We start from the raw sequence: 17,905 nt of genomic DNA, 5'->3' as shown, positions 1-17,905 counted from the left end.
TTGTCTTAAAACCATCTGTGCATCTTTCACTGTATGCTTCAGGTCATTGTCTTAATGGAAATTAAATCTCCCAAGCTGTAGTACTCTTCAGACTGAGTGAGATTGGCCTCCAGGATTTTCCTGTATTTTCCGCATTCATTTTACTCTCTATTCACATGCCTTTTGGCAAACACTAGTCCAGATTTAATATGTGTTTTCTTTAACCATGGCTTTTTCTTTGCCACTCTCCCATGAAGCTTTGACTGGTGAAGAACCTGGGAAACACTTGTATTCAGAGTCTCTCCCATCCCAGCTGCTGAAGCTTGTAACTCTTTCAGAGTAGTCATAGATGTCTTGGTGGCCTCTCTCACTAGTCTCCTTGTTGCACACTCACTCAGTTTGTGAGAACGGCCTGATCTAGGCAGATTTATATGTGTGCTGTTTGTTATTTCTTTCAGAAGAAAACTTCAGTTTCTTTGCCCGACTATATGGTTGCTGATAGTTTATACTGCCCCCTGGTGGTCAGAGTGTTACCTGGATGAACTCCTCTCAGGCTCCTCAGGAGTGGACTCAGGGGTGGAGATGTACACGGGGTCTCCCTCCTAAACAGCATAAGACAATGGGAGTTTTGATCACTGATTCACTCATTCATCCAAGTTAAGTTAAAGTTTTCTTCCCATAGAGTTCATACTTAAAAGAATATAGTTACATAGTTTTCAGTTTATAAAACGTCATTATGAAACAATTTTAAGGACTGCAAATTAGAAATATGTTGATTTGTACGCACGTTATCCCAATGGTCACATAAACAATCAATCATAAAACCCACTTTTTCACCTACTTTCCATTAAAACAAACAAACAAAAAAATCAATAATTTGATATGACAATGTCTGAGAAAACCCACTTGGGATTAAATGGGTAAAACTTTCTTAGAGGGTAATGGCATAACAGAAGTATTGTCTCACCGTAAAGTTTCTTGGAGTGCCATCTTGATTTTTAAGAATTTTCACCCTCTGATCACTCTCTGTCATGCAGAGGAAATAACTCTTGATGTTGGCTTGGCACTGTAAGAAAACAAACATAAAACATACTTTAGAAATGTATTCACCACCAAGTAGAAATAAGAAAAATGCATACGCATAAATGCTTCGGCAGATTATGAGCAGTAAGACATTTACCATCTAACTGATGTAATGGTAAATTTAATCTTAAGTAGTTTTAAAAAAAAAATCTATGCTTAAATAGTTTTGTGGATATTTCTTTTCAATCAATAACCCTAACCCTAACCCTGAAAAGAAGTTGATTCCAATTTTATTTCAGAAGTTTTAGCATGTTTTCTGTTCTGAAATATGGTGTCTCAGGGATGTACAGACTACAGCCAGCCAGACTGTCTTGTCACATTTTGGAGGTCAAAGGTCAACGTAACAATTCCTCATGCTCATCCCTCGCTTGTTGAACTCACTGATAAACTTATTGAATTTGGAGGTCAGAGGTCAAGGTTGTTACTCTGACACACCAGATAGACTGTTTCATATTTGCAACGCATAGATATATTTCACATTCTTCTAGGAAACCTCCCATACAGAACATTTGGGAAGGGCAGGACTTTTCAAAAAATTCCCAAAAGGTGATTGGAAAAACGCTCGATCACATTCATGATGAGCCAATCAGAGCGAGAAGAAAAAATGGGGTATTTGACATTAGCAGCTCCAGTATTAACCTGAGCTTAACAGGCTAGTGCTGCTGTAGTGTTTAAACCCAGAATAAGTCATAACACATTTTAAAGATAACTCTGTCCCACCCCCCTTATAGAACACTACCTACTGTTTCTATTAACTGAGTGAAATGTAATAAACATGAAAACATTTTGCTGTTTCCTTACTGCTTTGTTCTGCCTCAGAGCCTTCAGGTCCTCCTGAGCTCTGAACCTGTCGGCTAACTCCTGATGTTTCTCCCTCCAGCTCAGACACTCGGCCGTCTTCTCCTGCCTCTCCTTCTCAGCCAGACGTCTCTCTGCCTCGGCCTCCTGCGAGGCCTGGTTGGCCTTTTTGCTCTCCTCCTCGGACACCATCGCTCTGCGCCTTGAACTCATTTCGCTGAAAGCACAAGGCTGAAATTACATCCAGAAACAACACATCTTTGATCCAATATCCAAGTAATCTGAGAACAACACTTATGTGCTGTTACATGTTGACTTAGCCGCTTTTCATTCCCTTTAATTCAAAATATTTTCTGTCTATATTTCAGATAACTTGCATCCAAACTCTGAGTATGCTGCTGTAATGCTAAATCTTTGCTACACTTGCATACCCTCTAATGAAAATGAATCATTTCGCCTTAATGAGGATCCAAAAACAGTAAAACACCAGCTGGAATGTCAAAAGAGGAGCTTTTTCATACTTCAATTTAAATGTACTATGTCTTGCATCGTCATGTAATGTGTTTAGATAGATTTATGCAAACAAAGCACACTTGGATTTAAAGAATTTCCCTTCATTTGAATCCAACTTCACTGATGCTCCACAGATAGATTTCATTCATGTTCCAGTGAAGTGGGATTTAGTGGTGTTTTACCTTGTGTGGCCTTGTCAAAGTTGCTGTATGTGTTGGGAAAGTTGTACAGGAAAAACAGAACCCTTCTCTTCTCTGACTTCAAAATTTGTTTTATGTTTTTTTCATCCTTAAGGCTTTGACCCCATTTATACAATGCATTAACATGGACTTACATCAGATTCAGTAACAATTTGTGTGGACACACATTAATGCAAACTGAAAATTATTTGATATCCTAGCTCAGACTGCAGGTAGAGGCGGTCTGCGATGTCCTCATCTGAATCTCACAACACTTGCTGACAGACAAAAGACCACCCTGTCAACTGACAACCGTGGGGTGCAAAGCAACGTATTAACCTTTGTTGGTTTTTTGCTAAGGTTGCACTGTGAGATTTTTAAATTTGATCCCCCTCCCTCTTACCCTAACCTTAACCTTTGGGATTTGGGTGCTGAACCCTAACCATCTTTGGGTTTTTCCTAAGTTTGTGATGCATTGTTTTTGATTTATCACCCTCCTCCTTACCCTAACCCTAACCTTTAAGATTTGGATGCCTAACCTAAACATTCTCTGGGTTTCCTTAGTTTTGTGTTCTGCTGTTGTTGATCCCCTCCCCCTTACCCTAACCCTAACCTTTAGGGTTTGGGTGCCTAAGCCTAACCTTTACGTTTTCCCCAGGGTGTGGTCTGCTGTTGTGAGAAAAGCCACTTACTGTAACCTCTGACAGCAAGTGGAAAATACTCCCCATTCAGTACATCATTCTGGTTCTGGCTTGGGTAATGGATGTCACCTCCCGCCCCATGGTTAAGGTCACCCCATTGTAGAGGTCTGCTGCCGAACACCCCACCCCAGAGCACTGCAGCCAGATCCTTTTTGTCTTTCCTTTCTTATTTTCTTTTAGTTGCATTTGATTGACAGAAATAAGATGATCTTTTCTCCCCACTGCCACAGGCACACTACAGACTCATGCTTGGTGGTGTAGCTTTAACGTTTTAAACCAAGGGTGTCATATGGCCCAGCCAGTGAGGCCATTTTCAGGAGACAGGAAACTACAGAAAATAATCGCACAAATAACATCACAAATATCAGCCATTTGTTTCAAAAACTCTGTTTTAGGCTGATCTAATGCTGAATGAAGAGCCATTTGGGAGCCGCCTCGTCCTCATTAGCTGAGCCAAATGCTCCAGATCACTAAAAAGAGCTCAAATTCCCATTTTATTCTGTCTTCATTGCTTTCTGACTCCTTTATTGCTTCTTCTTTACTGTCAGCTCCTCTACCCTCCAGTGAAGCTCGTATTCCCTCTACTGCTTTCTACTTTGTGCTATAAAAGTAAAAAATGTTTGCATAGTCAGAACTGACTTTATATCTCAGCCGCTCCTACAGCTTTTTCAAAAGGCAGCCTTCAGTGTGAAAAACATGAATAACCTCTGTGATTTTTTCATCATTCAAATGCTTATTACATTAACAGTGTGACTCCTACAGAATAATACTGTCCTTGCTACTCAAAATTTGTAAATTCCCTAAGATGAACAGCAAAAGACATCCTTGATGATTTGTAACTCATTTATGTATTTAAAATTCTCTGATGCATCATTGGTACTTTGAACCCTGAAATAAAAAATTCATCTGCTCTGATTTTTTTCTGGCCAAACCGCATCATCTCATTGTTGGAAATGTGTGATTTGAAAACAGCTTTATTTTGCAAGTTAATTTACAACTCTGCAAATCATGACAGCTAAGTTTAACCTGCTGTCTGAAAGCCTTTAAAACATTAAATATGATCTGGAGTAACATGAAACCAAACTCTCCTCTGACTTGTATATCTTCTGTAGCAGTTTCATAGTTCACTGTTGATTTATAGTTTCCTATAGGTGGAGAACATCCTCACTGTTGATAAGGGGGCAAAATCAGGTTTGACATTTACCCACGCTGTTCAGTCCTTCCTATCTTTATACAAGAAATTCACCACGCTGTGAAACTAAAACATTCCTCTTGTGGCCTTGACTTCATTTCAACTTCCTTTTAAAACAAAGTGTTCAGTACTATCAGCCATATGGTCCACTATCTATTGTCAACAGTTCACAGTGTGCTAATCCTGTGCCCCTCGTTGTTTTTGTAAAAGAAATATTTCTTTATTTTAGAAATACTGACTACGACTCAACTCTTCAGCTCATACAGAGCAGATATAAGCTGTATTTTTGTAAATGCAAAAGATGGATTTCACTTCACTGTCAATAATAAAATAATGTATTGTGCTGCTTTTTGAAATCATTTAACTCTCTGGTATATTTATGCACCTTTTTTCAAAATTAGTTATTTTTCTTTTTTTATTTTACAATAATTTTGGCATTGTTTCTGCAAATAGTATGATTTGCTTTGGTAAGATTTTATAGAAAAAATGACAAAATATTGATTTGAATTTCAAATAGTTCAATTAATACACTGACACCATTTAAGGGGAAAATGTCCACTTAAAAACATTAATGAAAAGAAATTATATATAGTGCCTAAAAACAATATGAATTTGAAAAATCAATCATGGTCAATAAAATTTTCCTTTTAAATCTCAAAATGAAAACCGATTGCCACAAAGTAATGTTAACTTAATAAAAGTATATCATGTGATATAAAGGACTGCATAAATATTCAACCCCGTCAAAGTGGCTGATCTAATTCAACAGAGGTCCAGACAATTGGTGCTAGTAGTCTCATAATTAGTGAAATAGGGATCACCTGAGCACAGGCAACTTGTATCATGTGACTGTGGTATAAAGACACCTGTGTCTGGAAGGTCCAGTCACTGGTTCATCAGTATTCCTGGCTACCATGACGCCATGAAAACAAAAGAACACTCCAAGCAACTCAAAGAAAAGATTATTGCATGAAAGCACAACAACTCTGCCGCGTCATAGGATGGGTTTCTATGGCGGAGTAGCTGCATGCAAGCCTCACATCACCGAGCACAAAGCCAAGAGTCGGCTTGTGTGGTGTAGAGCAGGCTGACACTGTACTGTTTGGCAGTCAGATGGGTAAATCTGAGTTTGGTGAATGCTGAGAGATGGTACCTGTCTGACTGCATTGTGCCATCTGTAAAGTTTGGTGGAGGAGGGATAATAGTATTGGGCTGTTTTTCAAGGTTTGGGCTAAACACCTTATCTCCAGTGAAGGGCAATCTTAATGCTTCAGCATAACAAGAAATTTTGGACAATGCTATGCTTCCAATGTTGTGGCAACAGTTTTGGGAAAGCTCTTTTCTATTCTATCATGACTGTACTCCAGCACACAAAGCAAGGACAAAAAGATATGGTTAGATGAGTTCAGTGTAAAAGAACTTGACTGGCCCATACAGACCTCAACCCCATCGAGCACCTTTGGGTGGAACTGGAATGGCGACTGCAAGCCAAATCCTCTCATCCAACATCAATGCCTGACCTCATAAATGCTCTACAGAATGAATGGGCACAAATTCCCACAGAAACACTCCAAAATCTAGTAGAAAGCCCTCCAAGAAGAGTTGAGGCTGCTTTGGCTGCTATAAGGGGGGTTACTCTATATTAAAGTACATGTATTTGAACGCAATAGTCATTACAGTCCCTCTTGGTGTAATGGTCAGGTGTCTGAATACTTTTGTCCATTTAGGTTATTTCAACCCCATCTAGATGGTATCTGGAAAGGGAAGAACTACACCTGAAGGTATAGTTAGGGGTCTTTAGTACATCTGTAACATCTCAGTCAGTGGTGCAGGGATAGTATTTCCTGTAGCTGGCCTATTCAAGTGTTGTGTTTTTACATAAAACTCATCTGGTGCAGCCTTATCATCCAAAACTGTTCTTTTGGCTCTAACCTTTACCCACCTCCCTTTAAGCTGTACATTTTCCTCTGTGATCTGTCTCAGCTTTTGTCGGAGGTCATCTCTGTCTCCCTCCAGGCTTCTGTTCTCCTGCAGCAGAGCCTGTTTCTCCCCAGACACTCGGTCCAACTTCAGCTTGGTTTCAAAGAAGCTCTTCTCTGTTTGTGCCAGTAAAAGCTGCAGATTGGTGTGCTGTAGAGGAAAGAGGTTATTATTGTTGTTTTTATCATTATTATTATTATTATGTCTAGATCATTTTAGTGTGCTGATACTGTTTTATTATATATGCACCTCTTTTTTAAGCTGCTGCAGTTCCTCACTGAGCCGGCTCCTGTCGGCCTCGGCTGTCTCCTTGTCCCTTAGACACCCAAGGGCCCGAGCCTCAGCATGGGCCCTGCTCTTCTCTGCCTCCCCTCTGGATTCTTCAGCATCACTTGCAGCCCGGGAGCACAGTGTCGCCCTTTGCTGGCTCTGATACAGCTTCTGCTTCAGCTGATTGGGGTCAAAAACAGAGAGAGGTGGGTGTGTATACGTTTAAGTGACTCAGACAGGAAACAGTAGAGGGCCGCCTTTGTTTCTGATGTAAAACGACTCCAAGCACTGAGAGTCAGAAGGAGGGTCAGTAAAGACGTACCGTGTGACATGTCTGGATATCAATCTCAATCTTTATTTGTATCCCACCGGTTCATGAGCAAAGTAACTCATAGATACTTAACAAATAGGTTAACATGAATATACAGTATTTCCATCCTGACAGAGACGTTGTCTCAGATGCATGGTCTACAGCCATCAGTTTTCTCCCAAATTTTGAACCTTGTCTTTTACTCACAGGTAGCCATGTGAGTCAATCCACATTTATAACAACCTACGCCTCCTTTTTAGTGATTTTTAAGGAAGGAAAGCTCTTGTGTCACACGTTTGGGCTGTTGGGCTTAGGTTTGATCCATTTTAGTGCACATTGTCTGAGTTTACCTCTTTGACTTGAGCCTGCAGCTCCTGGTTCAGGTTCCTCAGGTTCCTCATGGTCAGCTCGTTCTCTGTGCGCATCATAATCCGCTCCATGTGGATCTCGTTTGATAAATACTTGTTTTCTTTCTTCAAATCCTCACATTCCTGAGGAGAGTTCACATTATCCATATAATATGATATTGAACAACTTAAATAATAAATTCTACCAGACATAGACTCATAAACTGGTGTAATCACATGGATAACTCTGAGGATGACCTTCAGCAAACAATTTTTTATTCAGAACAGTTTTATGACATCAAAAGTTACTGGTGCCAGTGTGATGGATCGGTTATACTTTATTTATGTGCCATGCACTCAAAGTGCCAAACCCTTACTGGTTTAAGACACTAGAGATATCCTCATATGGTTCCAACAAATCAGTTCATTACAAGCTCCTTTAACAGTTTAGTATTAAATAGTACATTCTGACTTTTCTCCCAGGATGTGCATATAAAAGTGCAAAAAAAGCCCCTCTTTCTGTACCACAACTCAAGTTTTGTCATAATCTTCCAACCAGTGGTAAAAAAATCAACTTTAATGGAGTACATTTTCCAAAAATGTGCATCCCTTAAGTCATGATAAATGGGACAGTGAAACCGAACATTTCTGCCATTCTCAGTTTTTCCAAACTTGCACAACAAATAAACCCTGTCTTTTCTAAAGGGGCATTAAACCCACCAGTCTCTCAGGCTAACATTCCTGAGCATAATTGGCACATAAATATCTTTATCTTCCAGTTAAATTATACTTAAAACAGGATTTTGCACCAGAAATATTTTTTATGAGCTTGTTTTTTTGGTTTACACCATAACAGACCATTTCCTCTGTACATAAGAACATAAAAAAAAACTGTCTCTTGAACAGGAGCTAGTAAAACCAAAATATCTAGGTTTAAATAAATGACTGCTTAAATATTAACCCCTTTATAGTTCAACAGAGGTCCAGCCATTTGGTGCTGGTAGTCTCACAACTAGTGAGACTGGGATCACCTGAGTGCAGGTAATGTGTCTCAAGTGATTGTAGAGTAAAGACACATGTGTCTGGAAAGTCCAGTCACTGGTTACTCAGTAATTCTGGCTACCATTACACCATGAAGACAAAAGAACACTCCATGATACTCTGAGAAAATGTTATGGAAAAGTAAAAGTAGAAGTATAGAGTATAAAGTATAGTATAAAATCACTTTTTCAGGCTCTTCTAACAAAAATATGTGCCCCTGGCCTGTCCACAATCCCCTCAAATACCAGAAAAATCCATTCCCTTCCACCTCTCTTTCTCCACCTTTGAGAAAATGTGTGCTAAAACAAGCCGTTCTCAGATTTTACCCTCATGATGTCACATGGGGGGTAAGCACCGCCCCCAGGTTTGGTTGGCGCCACCCATGTATGCGGGGGCCCGGGTTCGAATCCAGCCTGTGGCCCTTCACCACATGTCTCTCCCCACTCTCTTCCCTGTTTCCGAATCCATCCACTATCTTTCCTCTGTCAAATAAAGGCATGAAAAAGCCCAAAAATAAATATAAAAAAAAAATAAAAGAGTGTAAAATATGTCCCCTTTAAGAAATGGAAGGAGTGTGGCACATGTGTAAATCTCCCTAGATCAGGCCGTTCTCACAAACTGAGTGACTGTGCAAGAAGGAGACTAGTGAGAGAGGAGACCAGGACACCTATGACTACTCTGAAGGAGTTACACGCTTCGGCAGCTGAGATAGGAGAGACTCTGCATTTAACAACTGTCGCCCAGGTTCTTCACCAGTCAAAGCTTTATGGGAGAGTGGCAAAGAGAAAGCCACTGTTGAAGAAAACTCATTAAATCCGGACTAGAGTTCACTAAAAGGTATGTGGGAGACTCCATGGTCAAGTAGAAGAAAGTTCTTTGGTCTTATAACACCAAAATGGTGCTTTTTGGCCATCAGACAATACGTTATGATTGGCAGACACCAAACATCAGCACAAACACACCATCTCCACTGTAAAGCACAGTGGTGGAAGCATCATGCTGTGGGGGTGCTTCTTGGCAGCCGGCCCTGGAAGGCTTGTAAAGGTCGAGGGTAAATTAAATGCGGCAAAATATTGAAAATCCGGATAGACAATCTTACTTGATGTGCAAGGGAACTACAGCTTGGGAGATTTTTTTTTTCCAGCAAGACAATGACCTGAAGCATACAGTGAAAGCTACACAGAAATGGTTTGAAGGCAACAAGGTGAATGTTCTGGAGTGGCTGAGTCAAAGCCCAGACCACAATCCAATAGAGATTTCGTGGCTGGACTTGAATAGAGCTGTTTATGCCAGATCCCTGTTTAACATGACAGAGCTTGAGCAGTTGTGCAAGCCTAATTGAGACCTATCCACACAGACTCAGTGCTGTGATTACAGCCAAAGGTGCGTCTACTAAATACTGACTTAAAAGGGGTGAATATTTATGCAGCCACTTATCTAACGTTCCATATGTTTATTTGACATTGCTTTGTAAAAATTAGTTTTCACTTTGAAACTAAAGATGTTTTTTCTGTGTTTTTTTCATCCAAAAAAGCTGAATTATATTGACCATGATTGATTTGTGAAATTAGTTAAAGGGTGAAACAACTGAGGTGATGAGTACTTTTTACAGGCACTGCACCAAGCCAATGAATGACAGCATCATAAAGGATCTCTGGGCTTTTGTAGGCATGAGAGGAAGGCAAGTTAATTCTGATAACAGGCCTTCACCAGAGATTTACTGTTAATGTATAGTATGGACGTAGTCACTTGGTATCCAAATGTCTTGAACGCATTGTTTAACTGTAATAAAGCATCATTCAACAACCTCTACTAAACCAAAAGGTGTAAATTTGTTTTATGGACTGCACAACACTAACACATTCCAACTTCCACATGTTACCTTCCTCTTTCTGACCAGCTCTCCCTGCAGGTGGTTGATCTGGAGGAAGGATCCACTGGAGTTGACAGCGCTGACCGGTCGGACCAACCGCACAGGCCTCCTGGTCGGTCTGCAGAGACCTTTGACTTCTTCTACTGTCCCGTTCCCGAAGCGGCTGCCTCTGTTAACATTACTGCTGCTCATGGAGAAGGATGAGTACATGCTGTCATCCAGCGAGGACTTCCCCACCGTCTGCAGGTCTGTGTGGGATTTCGCTCTGAGGGTCATTTCAGAGCTAGATCTGAAAACAGTAACTCACTGTATTCGTTAGGAGGATAACCAGGGATACTAGTTTGTGTACAGGATGTGGAGTGGGATGTGAGTTTTCAGTTTCACTCAGGGTTCACTGGGTGGATCCTGTCACCAACCAAGCATCATTAAGAATTAATAAGGCAACATGATAGGACAAACCTGCACGGGACAACTCAGCCTATGTGTTTAGGTATGAGGATTAGTTCTCTCTTTTAAAGGGACAAATGTTATTCAGATTTTACATAAAGTTTGATGATTGGAGGATGATGTTAGACAAGGTTTAAAGGGTTTTTGGTAAGGCTAGCAGTTATTTAGGTTCTCAGTAATGCAATGTGGAGTTGTGGGTTTATGTAATGGCATCTCTCAAGACACTGGCTGTGTGAGGTGTTGTTGAAAAAGTATGGAAATCCTAAACTGTTGACTTTGACATCCATGTGCCCACTCAGCTTTGTTTTGTTAAGAAGCAGTTTGCTTCAAATCGGTCTTTAAAATGAGCTGTAATTCAAAACAAATCAACATTTGTCCACGGGCAATTGTTTCTTGGTAACTTGTACAGAAAATAGTTTTAAGAAACTCAGCAAAACTGAAACTACTACAGCCTGACTTGTCAACCCACTCCTATACTTTCAGTGTGCTGCAATTGTACACCTTGCAGAGGAGAATAACAGCCATGTAGTAGCACTTGTTCTGTTTCAGTTTACAGTCTTTGTCGTCCCTGTGATTGATTTTTTTGTAATACTACTGAATGAGCAAATTTGTCACGCTTTGATCACTTAAATACACTTTTCTCTCCTGATTGATGAAGAAAGCCTTCCATCCTTCTTGGCCTGTGAAGTGTCACCAGTTATCCTTTCCTGTAGCTCCTCTTTGTATCTGTTACAGCTCAGCCCCATCCTGCACGCTGCACCCTAACACAGGCAGGAAGCTCCATTTATCACAAGATATTTACTGAGTCATAAAAGGAGGACATGTTGAACTTTCTCCCTCTGCCCCATCATACATTAAAACATCCCACCTGTCAGTGAGTGACTGTAAATACACATCACTCCTTGTGCTAACAGGTCTCTATTACTCCCACATTCAGGTTTCGTGCTGGGTTAAAGAAGCACGCAGGGTTTGGATCTCATGGTTCCTGCACTGCTTGGACTGGAATGTGAGATATGAAGAATAGTTATGTGTCAAGAATCAGATCTCAGTGAGCAGAGACGTTACATATTAGAGTTTAATAATGATCAGGACAGGCAAGTGAAAGTGAATTTAAAAGAGAAAAGGACAAAAAAGAGCATGCTGAGGGACAATGTGGAGGAAGTTCCCTTTCCGACCGGCCTGTCAGAGCAAACATACCTCTGGAGGATGGACGCTGGCTAAGCAGAAAATCTCTAACTGACGGGAAACCTTTGAAAAAACAGCTTTAAAGTGCATTGCTTCATCTGTTTTTCTGCAAAATGACTAATAGCTTCATAGCCATGCCAAGAGGATAATCTCCTATCATTGATATCTCTCAGAAGGCTGATTAAAGCTGGGGTTTCCTTCCTTAATATTTCCTGGAAATCCTCAATTTGTTTTCATTCTTAGGTAGTTAATAGCTCCATATTTCATATACACCCACATCTCTGGAACCAAAGTAAGGTTTAGAAATAAGAGTGTTAAAGTGAGGGCCTTTAAAATCCTGTGGATGTGTGTTTTATCTCATTCAGGGCCATCAGGCAGATTCGACCTCGGCTTCCTGTTTCCTCGCCTCGTCCACATCACATTCACTCTAAAGCTGGTCGCTCTGTGATCGCTTTATTTGGTTCTTCACTTTCTTCCACTTCACTTGTTTAGATTTCAAAGGAAACATGGCAAAAATTGGCTTTTTTGCTGACCTTTTACTTCTGTCTTTAGTTGCCTTGTCGCTCGCCTCTGACTCCAGGCTAATAAAAGGTAAGATGATTGTTTCTGATCTTGACAGGGAGCCTTGTTTAGACCAGAATCTGAGTCATTTATGGTATTAATTCTGGTGCTTCATTTTTTCATTTTAATATGGAAAGTTATCACATTTAAAGTGTTCTTTAAATGCGTTATATCTTAATGCTTCTAGTAATCTTTTCAGGACTTTTGGGTCAAACTTATGTCCTAATTTGTAACTTTTCATGTAAGAAACGTCCATTCTTTGACCAAAAGAAGGAAAATCCCACTAAATAGGAAATAAGGCACATATTTTATGAGTCAAGAGTGGACATTTTTTGTCATATGGTTGTGTTTTTAAACCGACATTTGATTTCTGAACACTTTTTCATGATCATTTCTTTGATTTCAAGTTGATCCTTAAAGGGACAGTAACTTTATGTGGGATTTATTATGCACAGATATAAAATCAAACTTCATATTTAGTCTAAAGTCAGTGCTAATGTGTAAAAAAGGCTTCAGAAACTTAAAGTTGACATTTTAATAATTTTAAAATGTTTGTATTTTATAACTTTTCAGCAGTCCATCAGAGCCACAGAGCAGCTGGAGTCTTCCTCCTCATTCAGGGAGGGGTGTACACGTTCAACTTCACTGCTGCGAGAGATGCCTGCTCATTCCTGAATGTTACCATGGCAACAATCACTCAGATGGAGAAAGCACTACAGCAAGGACTGGAGACGTGCAAGTAGGCTGAGAGCTTTTGTTGAATATAGTCGATATGACACCTGTTAGGTGTAGTGATCAATTTGTGGTTTTCAATTTTGCAATGTTGCCTGAAGCTACGATCGTTGAACTTCATTTTTATTCTTGTTAATCTACCCTCAGTAAACCATCATGATGAAGTGAAAACAGAATTTTAGAAATTTTTTTGAAAGTATTATAAATTAAATACTGAAATATCCCATTGACTTAAGTATTCAGACCCTTTGCAAAAACACTGAAATGTAGCTCAGGTTCCTCCCATTTCTCTTGATCTTTCCTGAGAAGACACAAACTTCTCCACAGAAGGCCTCAAAAACCAAACCATAAGGTCAAAGGTACTGCCTGCAGAGCTCAGAGACAGGACTGTTGCAAGACAGATCTGGTAAAGGCTGCAAAAATGTCTGCTGTACTAGAGGTTCCCAAGAGCACAGTGGCCTCCATCATTCTCAAATGGAAGAAGGGGAGCAATCGGGGGAGAAGGACCTTAGTCAGAGAGGTGACCAAGATCCTGATGGTCACTCTGACTTAGCTCCAGAATCCTTTGTGGACATGGGAGAAAGTCCTATAACCAACCACCAACCATCACTGCAGCCCTTCATTGATCTGTGCTTTATGGCCTCTCCTCAGTGCAAAACACATGAAAGTCTTCTTGGAGTTTGCATTAAACGCACCTGATGGACTCTCAGACTTCTGGTCTGCTGACACCGAGATTGAACTGTTTGGCCCCATTTCTGAACATTACGTCTAAAGGAAACCAGGCAGTGCTTGTCACCTGCACGACAACATCCCAGCAGTGAAGCATGGTGGTGGCAGCATCATTCTGTGGGGGTGTTTTTCAGAATTGAGAGACTGGTCAGGGTTGAGGGGAAGCTGAATGGAGCAGAGTAAGGTGAAATCCTCAATGAAACCCTCTTCCACAGTGCTCAGGACCTCAGACTGGTCCAAGGGTCCACCTTTGAAAATGACAATGACCCTGAGGACACAGCCAAGACAACGCAGGAGTGGCTTAGAGACAAGGCTGTGAACGTCCTAGAGTGGCACAACCAGAGCCCTGACTTGAAAAAACCTGGTTTCCTGTTGTCATCATAGGGTACTGATTGTAGATTAAAGAGAGAAATTATGAATCTTTGAAGCCTTATAGCCATCATTTATTCATGCAGTACTTGTTTTAATGATCTGCAATCATATTATAAAATATAATCAGTTATGTTCTTTATAAGTAATGCACCAAATAGGAGCACTATCTGTTGTATTAGTCTACTGATTGTATTATTTTAACTTCATTGACTGTGCTATCAGGTTTGGCTGGATAGCTGAGAGGGTGGCAGTCGTCCCACGACTTACAACTGATGAGAAATGTGGAAGAGGAAAAACAGGAGTGGTGCGATGGGCTGCAAGCACAGACACAAAGTTTGGGGTGTTTTGCTTCAATGCATCAGGTACAATTTCCCTGATCAACTTTAAACGATGCTCTACAAATTATAGTTAATTTACTTTTGCCTTTATTTTTATGCTTTAGTTTAGATTTTAAAGTTTCTAGGACAAAAAAGCAGGGCTTTTGGTTTTACTCGTGCATTGTGACTCCATTAATCTCTTATGAATGGGGGATTACATTCAATTATGTGAAAGCACTAAAGTGAATTGCAAGCTTTACCTTACTGACTAAAATGTGGATGAACTTTTCTCTACATTGCAGATTTAGAGGAAACTAAAGCTCCAGCACCCAGCCAGCAAAGCTTTACTTCCCCCACCATACAGACAGCTGTAACCCCGACCTCCACACCTGCTTCACCTGTGCCCTCTCTAACAAGCAAACCTCCACCTTCAGGAGAGCTGAGAACAACTAAAACCTCTGAGCTGACAGCGTCGACTTCAAGTCTACAAGTCCAGACAAGTTTAACCAGGATCTCCGCTTCCACCTTTAATAAACTGTTCTCCAGTCATATTCCTACGCCCCCATCTCACCTCATCACCACAGAAACCAAAGATATCCATTTAGCCTCCTCTACTCCTGCTCATGCCTCAGATTCCTCCTTCACCTCAGAGTCACCAACACAGCCAACGATGGTCCATGAAAAACCTTCTCTAGGAGGTGCGTTCTTCCCCTCCTACATTTTTAAACTGAACCATCATTCTCTTTTAGTTTTTTCTTTCCAATTATCTTATTCACACTTCTTTTTGATGAAAACTGTAGCTGTCATTTTTTTTAATCCGCAACTTATCTTGAAATCAAATTTGTTAATCATGATTGAGATCCCTTTTATGGATCATATTTTGAATTTGCATTTAAAATTGTTTTTGTTTCATTTCTTTTTTTTTAAATACCGTCTTAAACATAGGGTAATTGGCTTCCTTTTTGATAAAGACTACTTTTTTAATTTTGAAAGAAATTGAGGAGCTTCAGGCAGACCCGAGATTATGGCATTAAATAAACCACGGAAAAGGAACTTGATATGGAAAACAAAGAAAACTGTAAAATAGATGACTTTTGACATGCTCATTGAGCTTTCTGAGAAATGAGAAATCAAGGAGCAGGGCCTATAAAAAGTATTCACCCCCCTTTGGATATTTTACCCTTTTATTGATTTTATAAATCAATCATGGTCAATATGATTTCACTTTTTTTTGACTAAAAAACCTCTTTAATGTCAAAGTGAAAACAGATTTCTACAGAGTAATGTGAAGGAATAAAAATATTTTATGGTAAAATGAGTGACAGCGTAAATATTCACCCCCTTCAAGTCAGTATTTAGTAAACACACCTTTAGCTGAAATCACAGCACTGAGTCTGTGTGGAAAGGTCTCAATCAGACTTGCACATCTGGACACTGCAATTTTACTCCATTTTTCTTTGCAAAACTGCTCAAGCTCTCTCAGGTTGCACAAGGATGATGTGAACAGCCCTTTTCAAGTTCAGCCACAATTGATTGTGGTCTGTGCTTTGACTCAGCCACTCCAGAACATTCCCATTGTTGTTTTCAAACCATTTCTGTGTAGCTTTTGTCGTATGCTTCAGGTCATTGTCTTAATGGAAAATAAATCTTCCAAGCCATAGCTCTCATACAGACTGAACTAGATTGTCCTCCAGGTTTTTTATTTTGCCACATTCATTTTACCCTCCACCTTTACAACCTTCCACCTTCAAGACCCAGCTGCTGAGAAGCATCCCCACAGCATGATGCTGCCACTAACGTGCTTCACAGTGAGGATGGTGTGTTTGTGGTGATGTGCAAACACATACAACTTTATTCCACATGCCTTTTAATGAACTCTAGTTTGGATTTAGCAATGGCTTTATCTTTGCCACTCTCTTATAAAGCTTTGACTGGTGAAGAACCTGAAGCTTGTAACTCCTTCAGAGTAGTCATAGGTGTCTTGGTGGTCTCTTTCACTCGTCTCCTTCTTTCATGGTCTCTCAGTTTGTGATGACGGCCTGATCTAGGCAGATTTACACATGTGCCATATTACTTCCTTTTCTGTATGATGTATTTAACTGAACTCTGAACTCTCACGCTGTATATATATGACACCATTTAATATAAACCAGACAACGTTAACAGAGATCATATGTTATTGTTGTTGCTTTCCAGATGTTCCAACAGCACTCATCATCCTCGGCATCATCGTTCTGCTCCTAACAGCAGCTGGAGTTGTGTGGTACTACAAACTGTGAGTCTTGTCGTTCTGTTTCCTCTAATACTGTCTGAATTATTATTTCTTTTTAAAAACAATGTAACGTAATGATTTGGAAACACAAAGAACTACTTTTGTTTAAATTAAAACTCAAACAGAGCCAAAATTTGATAGTATCATTCTGTTTGAGAAAATCTTAAACGGCTGCGATGTTTCTGTAGTTCTACCGTCTGTAATATGGACATTATAGAGTTTAAGCTGATACATTTTGACCACAAAAACAATATTTAAAAGGATATAGAGATTCCTCTTAATGTTTTTTACAATTAAAACGCCCTTTAATGTCTATACTGTATTTCTGACATGATTTCTGTCTCTTGACTCTGGAACAGGAATATTTTCACTTTTTGGTCTGAGCCACAGCAGAAAGACGACATAGAGACTCAGATGTGGAAACACAACCACAGTGAGATGGACCTGCACAGTTTACACGAAGGAGAGGCAGAAGATGAAGAACTGGCCAGGACATACTCCAGCGATATCACACTGTGTGTGAATCCAGACCTCAAAACAAACTCCTTAGAGTAGCTCCAGGATTTTGGTTTTAGTGCGTGATGTGAACTTTGTACTTGCAGTCTGACTCTTTCTGACATATTTTTGAATAATACACACAAATTGCAAACTACAATAGGATTAACCTCAATAAATGCTTGATGTGTTTTTTTCACTCATTTTGGCAGATTTAGCTATTCTGGGGCTGTAGGTGAACACAGGTGCCCCCCCCCCCCCCCATTTGTTAGCATATTAGTATTGATAATAAAATATTTGGTTAAATAGTTACAACCAAATGACTTGTGTTTGGTTTTTCCATTTGAAAAACTTACTCTTTGAATGAGTGTGTTAACCCCTTAAAATCTTAAATGGTCTGAATAAAGGCAGGAGAAATTGTTAAGTTAGTTCTGTGCACAGGGGCCCCTAGTAGTCCAGGGTCCCAGGCAATTACCTTCTTTTGCCTAATTGTAAAGTCTGGTGATTGTAAATAAAATGTGTGCATTTT

General features: G+C 39.9%; 1 protein-coding gene across 1 annotated transcript; it reads left to right on the top strand.

Annotated features, from left to right (window-relative positions):
• Positions 1 to 12,278: 12,278 nt before the first annotated feature.
• On the top strand, positions 12,279 to 17,873 carry lyve1b (lymphatic vessel endothelial hyaluronic receptor 1b). Its single transcript, XM_041796188.1, has 6 exons — positions 12,279 to 12,489; positions 13,033 to 13,198; positions 14,515 to 14,654; positions 14,912 to 15,307; positions 16,806 to 16,884; positions 17,241 to 17,873. The coding sequence occupies exons 1-6, from the start codon at positions 12,405 to 12,407 to the stop codon at positions 17,434 to 17,436; spliced, it is 1,062 nt and encodes a 353-aa protein (XP_041652122.1). The 5' UTR covers positions 12,279 to 12,404; the 3' UTR covers positions 17,437 to 17,873.
• The last annotated feature ends 32 nt before the right edge of the window (positions 17,874 to 17,905 follow it).

This window comes from Cheilinus undulatus, linkage group 9, assembly GCF_018320785.1.
Source record: "Cheilinus undulatus linkage group 9, ASM1832078v1, whole genome shotgun sequence".
NCBI classification, from domain to species: Eukaryota; Metazoa; Chordata; class Actinopteri; order Labriformes; family Labridae; genus Cheilinus; species Cheilinus undulatus.
Note: the sequence above shows the minus strand (reverse complement) of the source record. Positions and strands in the feature narration are given on the sequence as shown.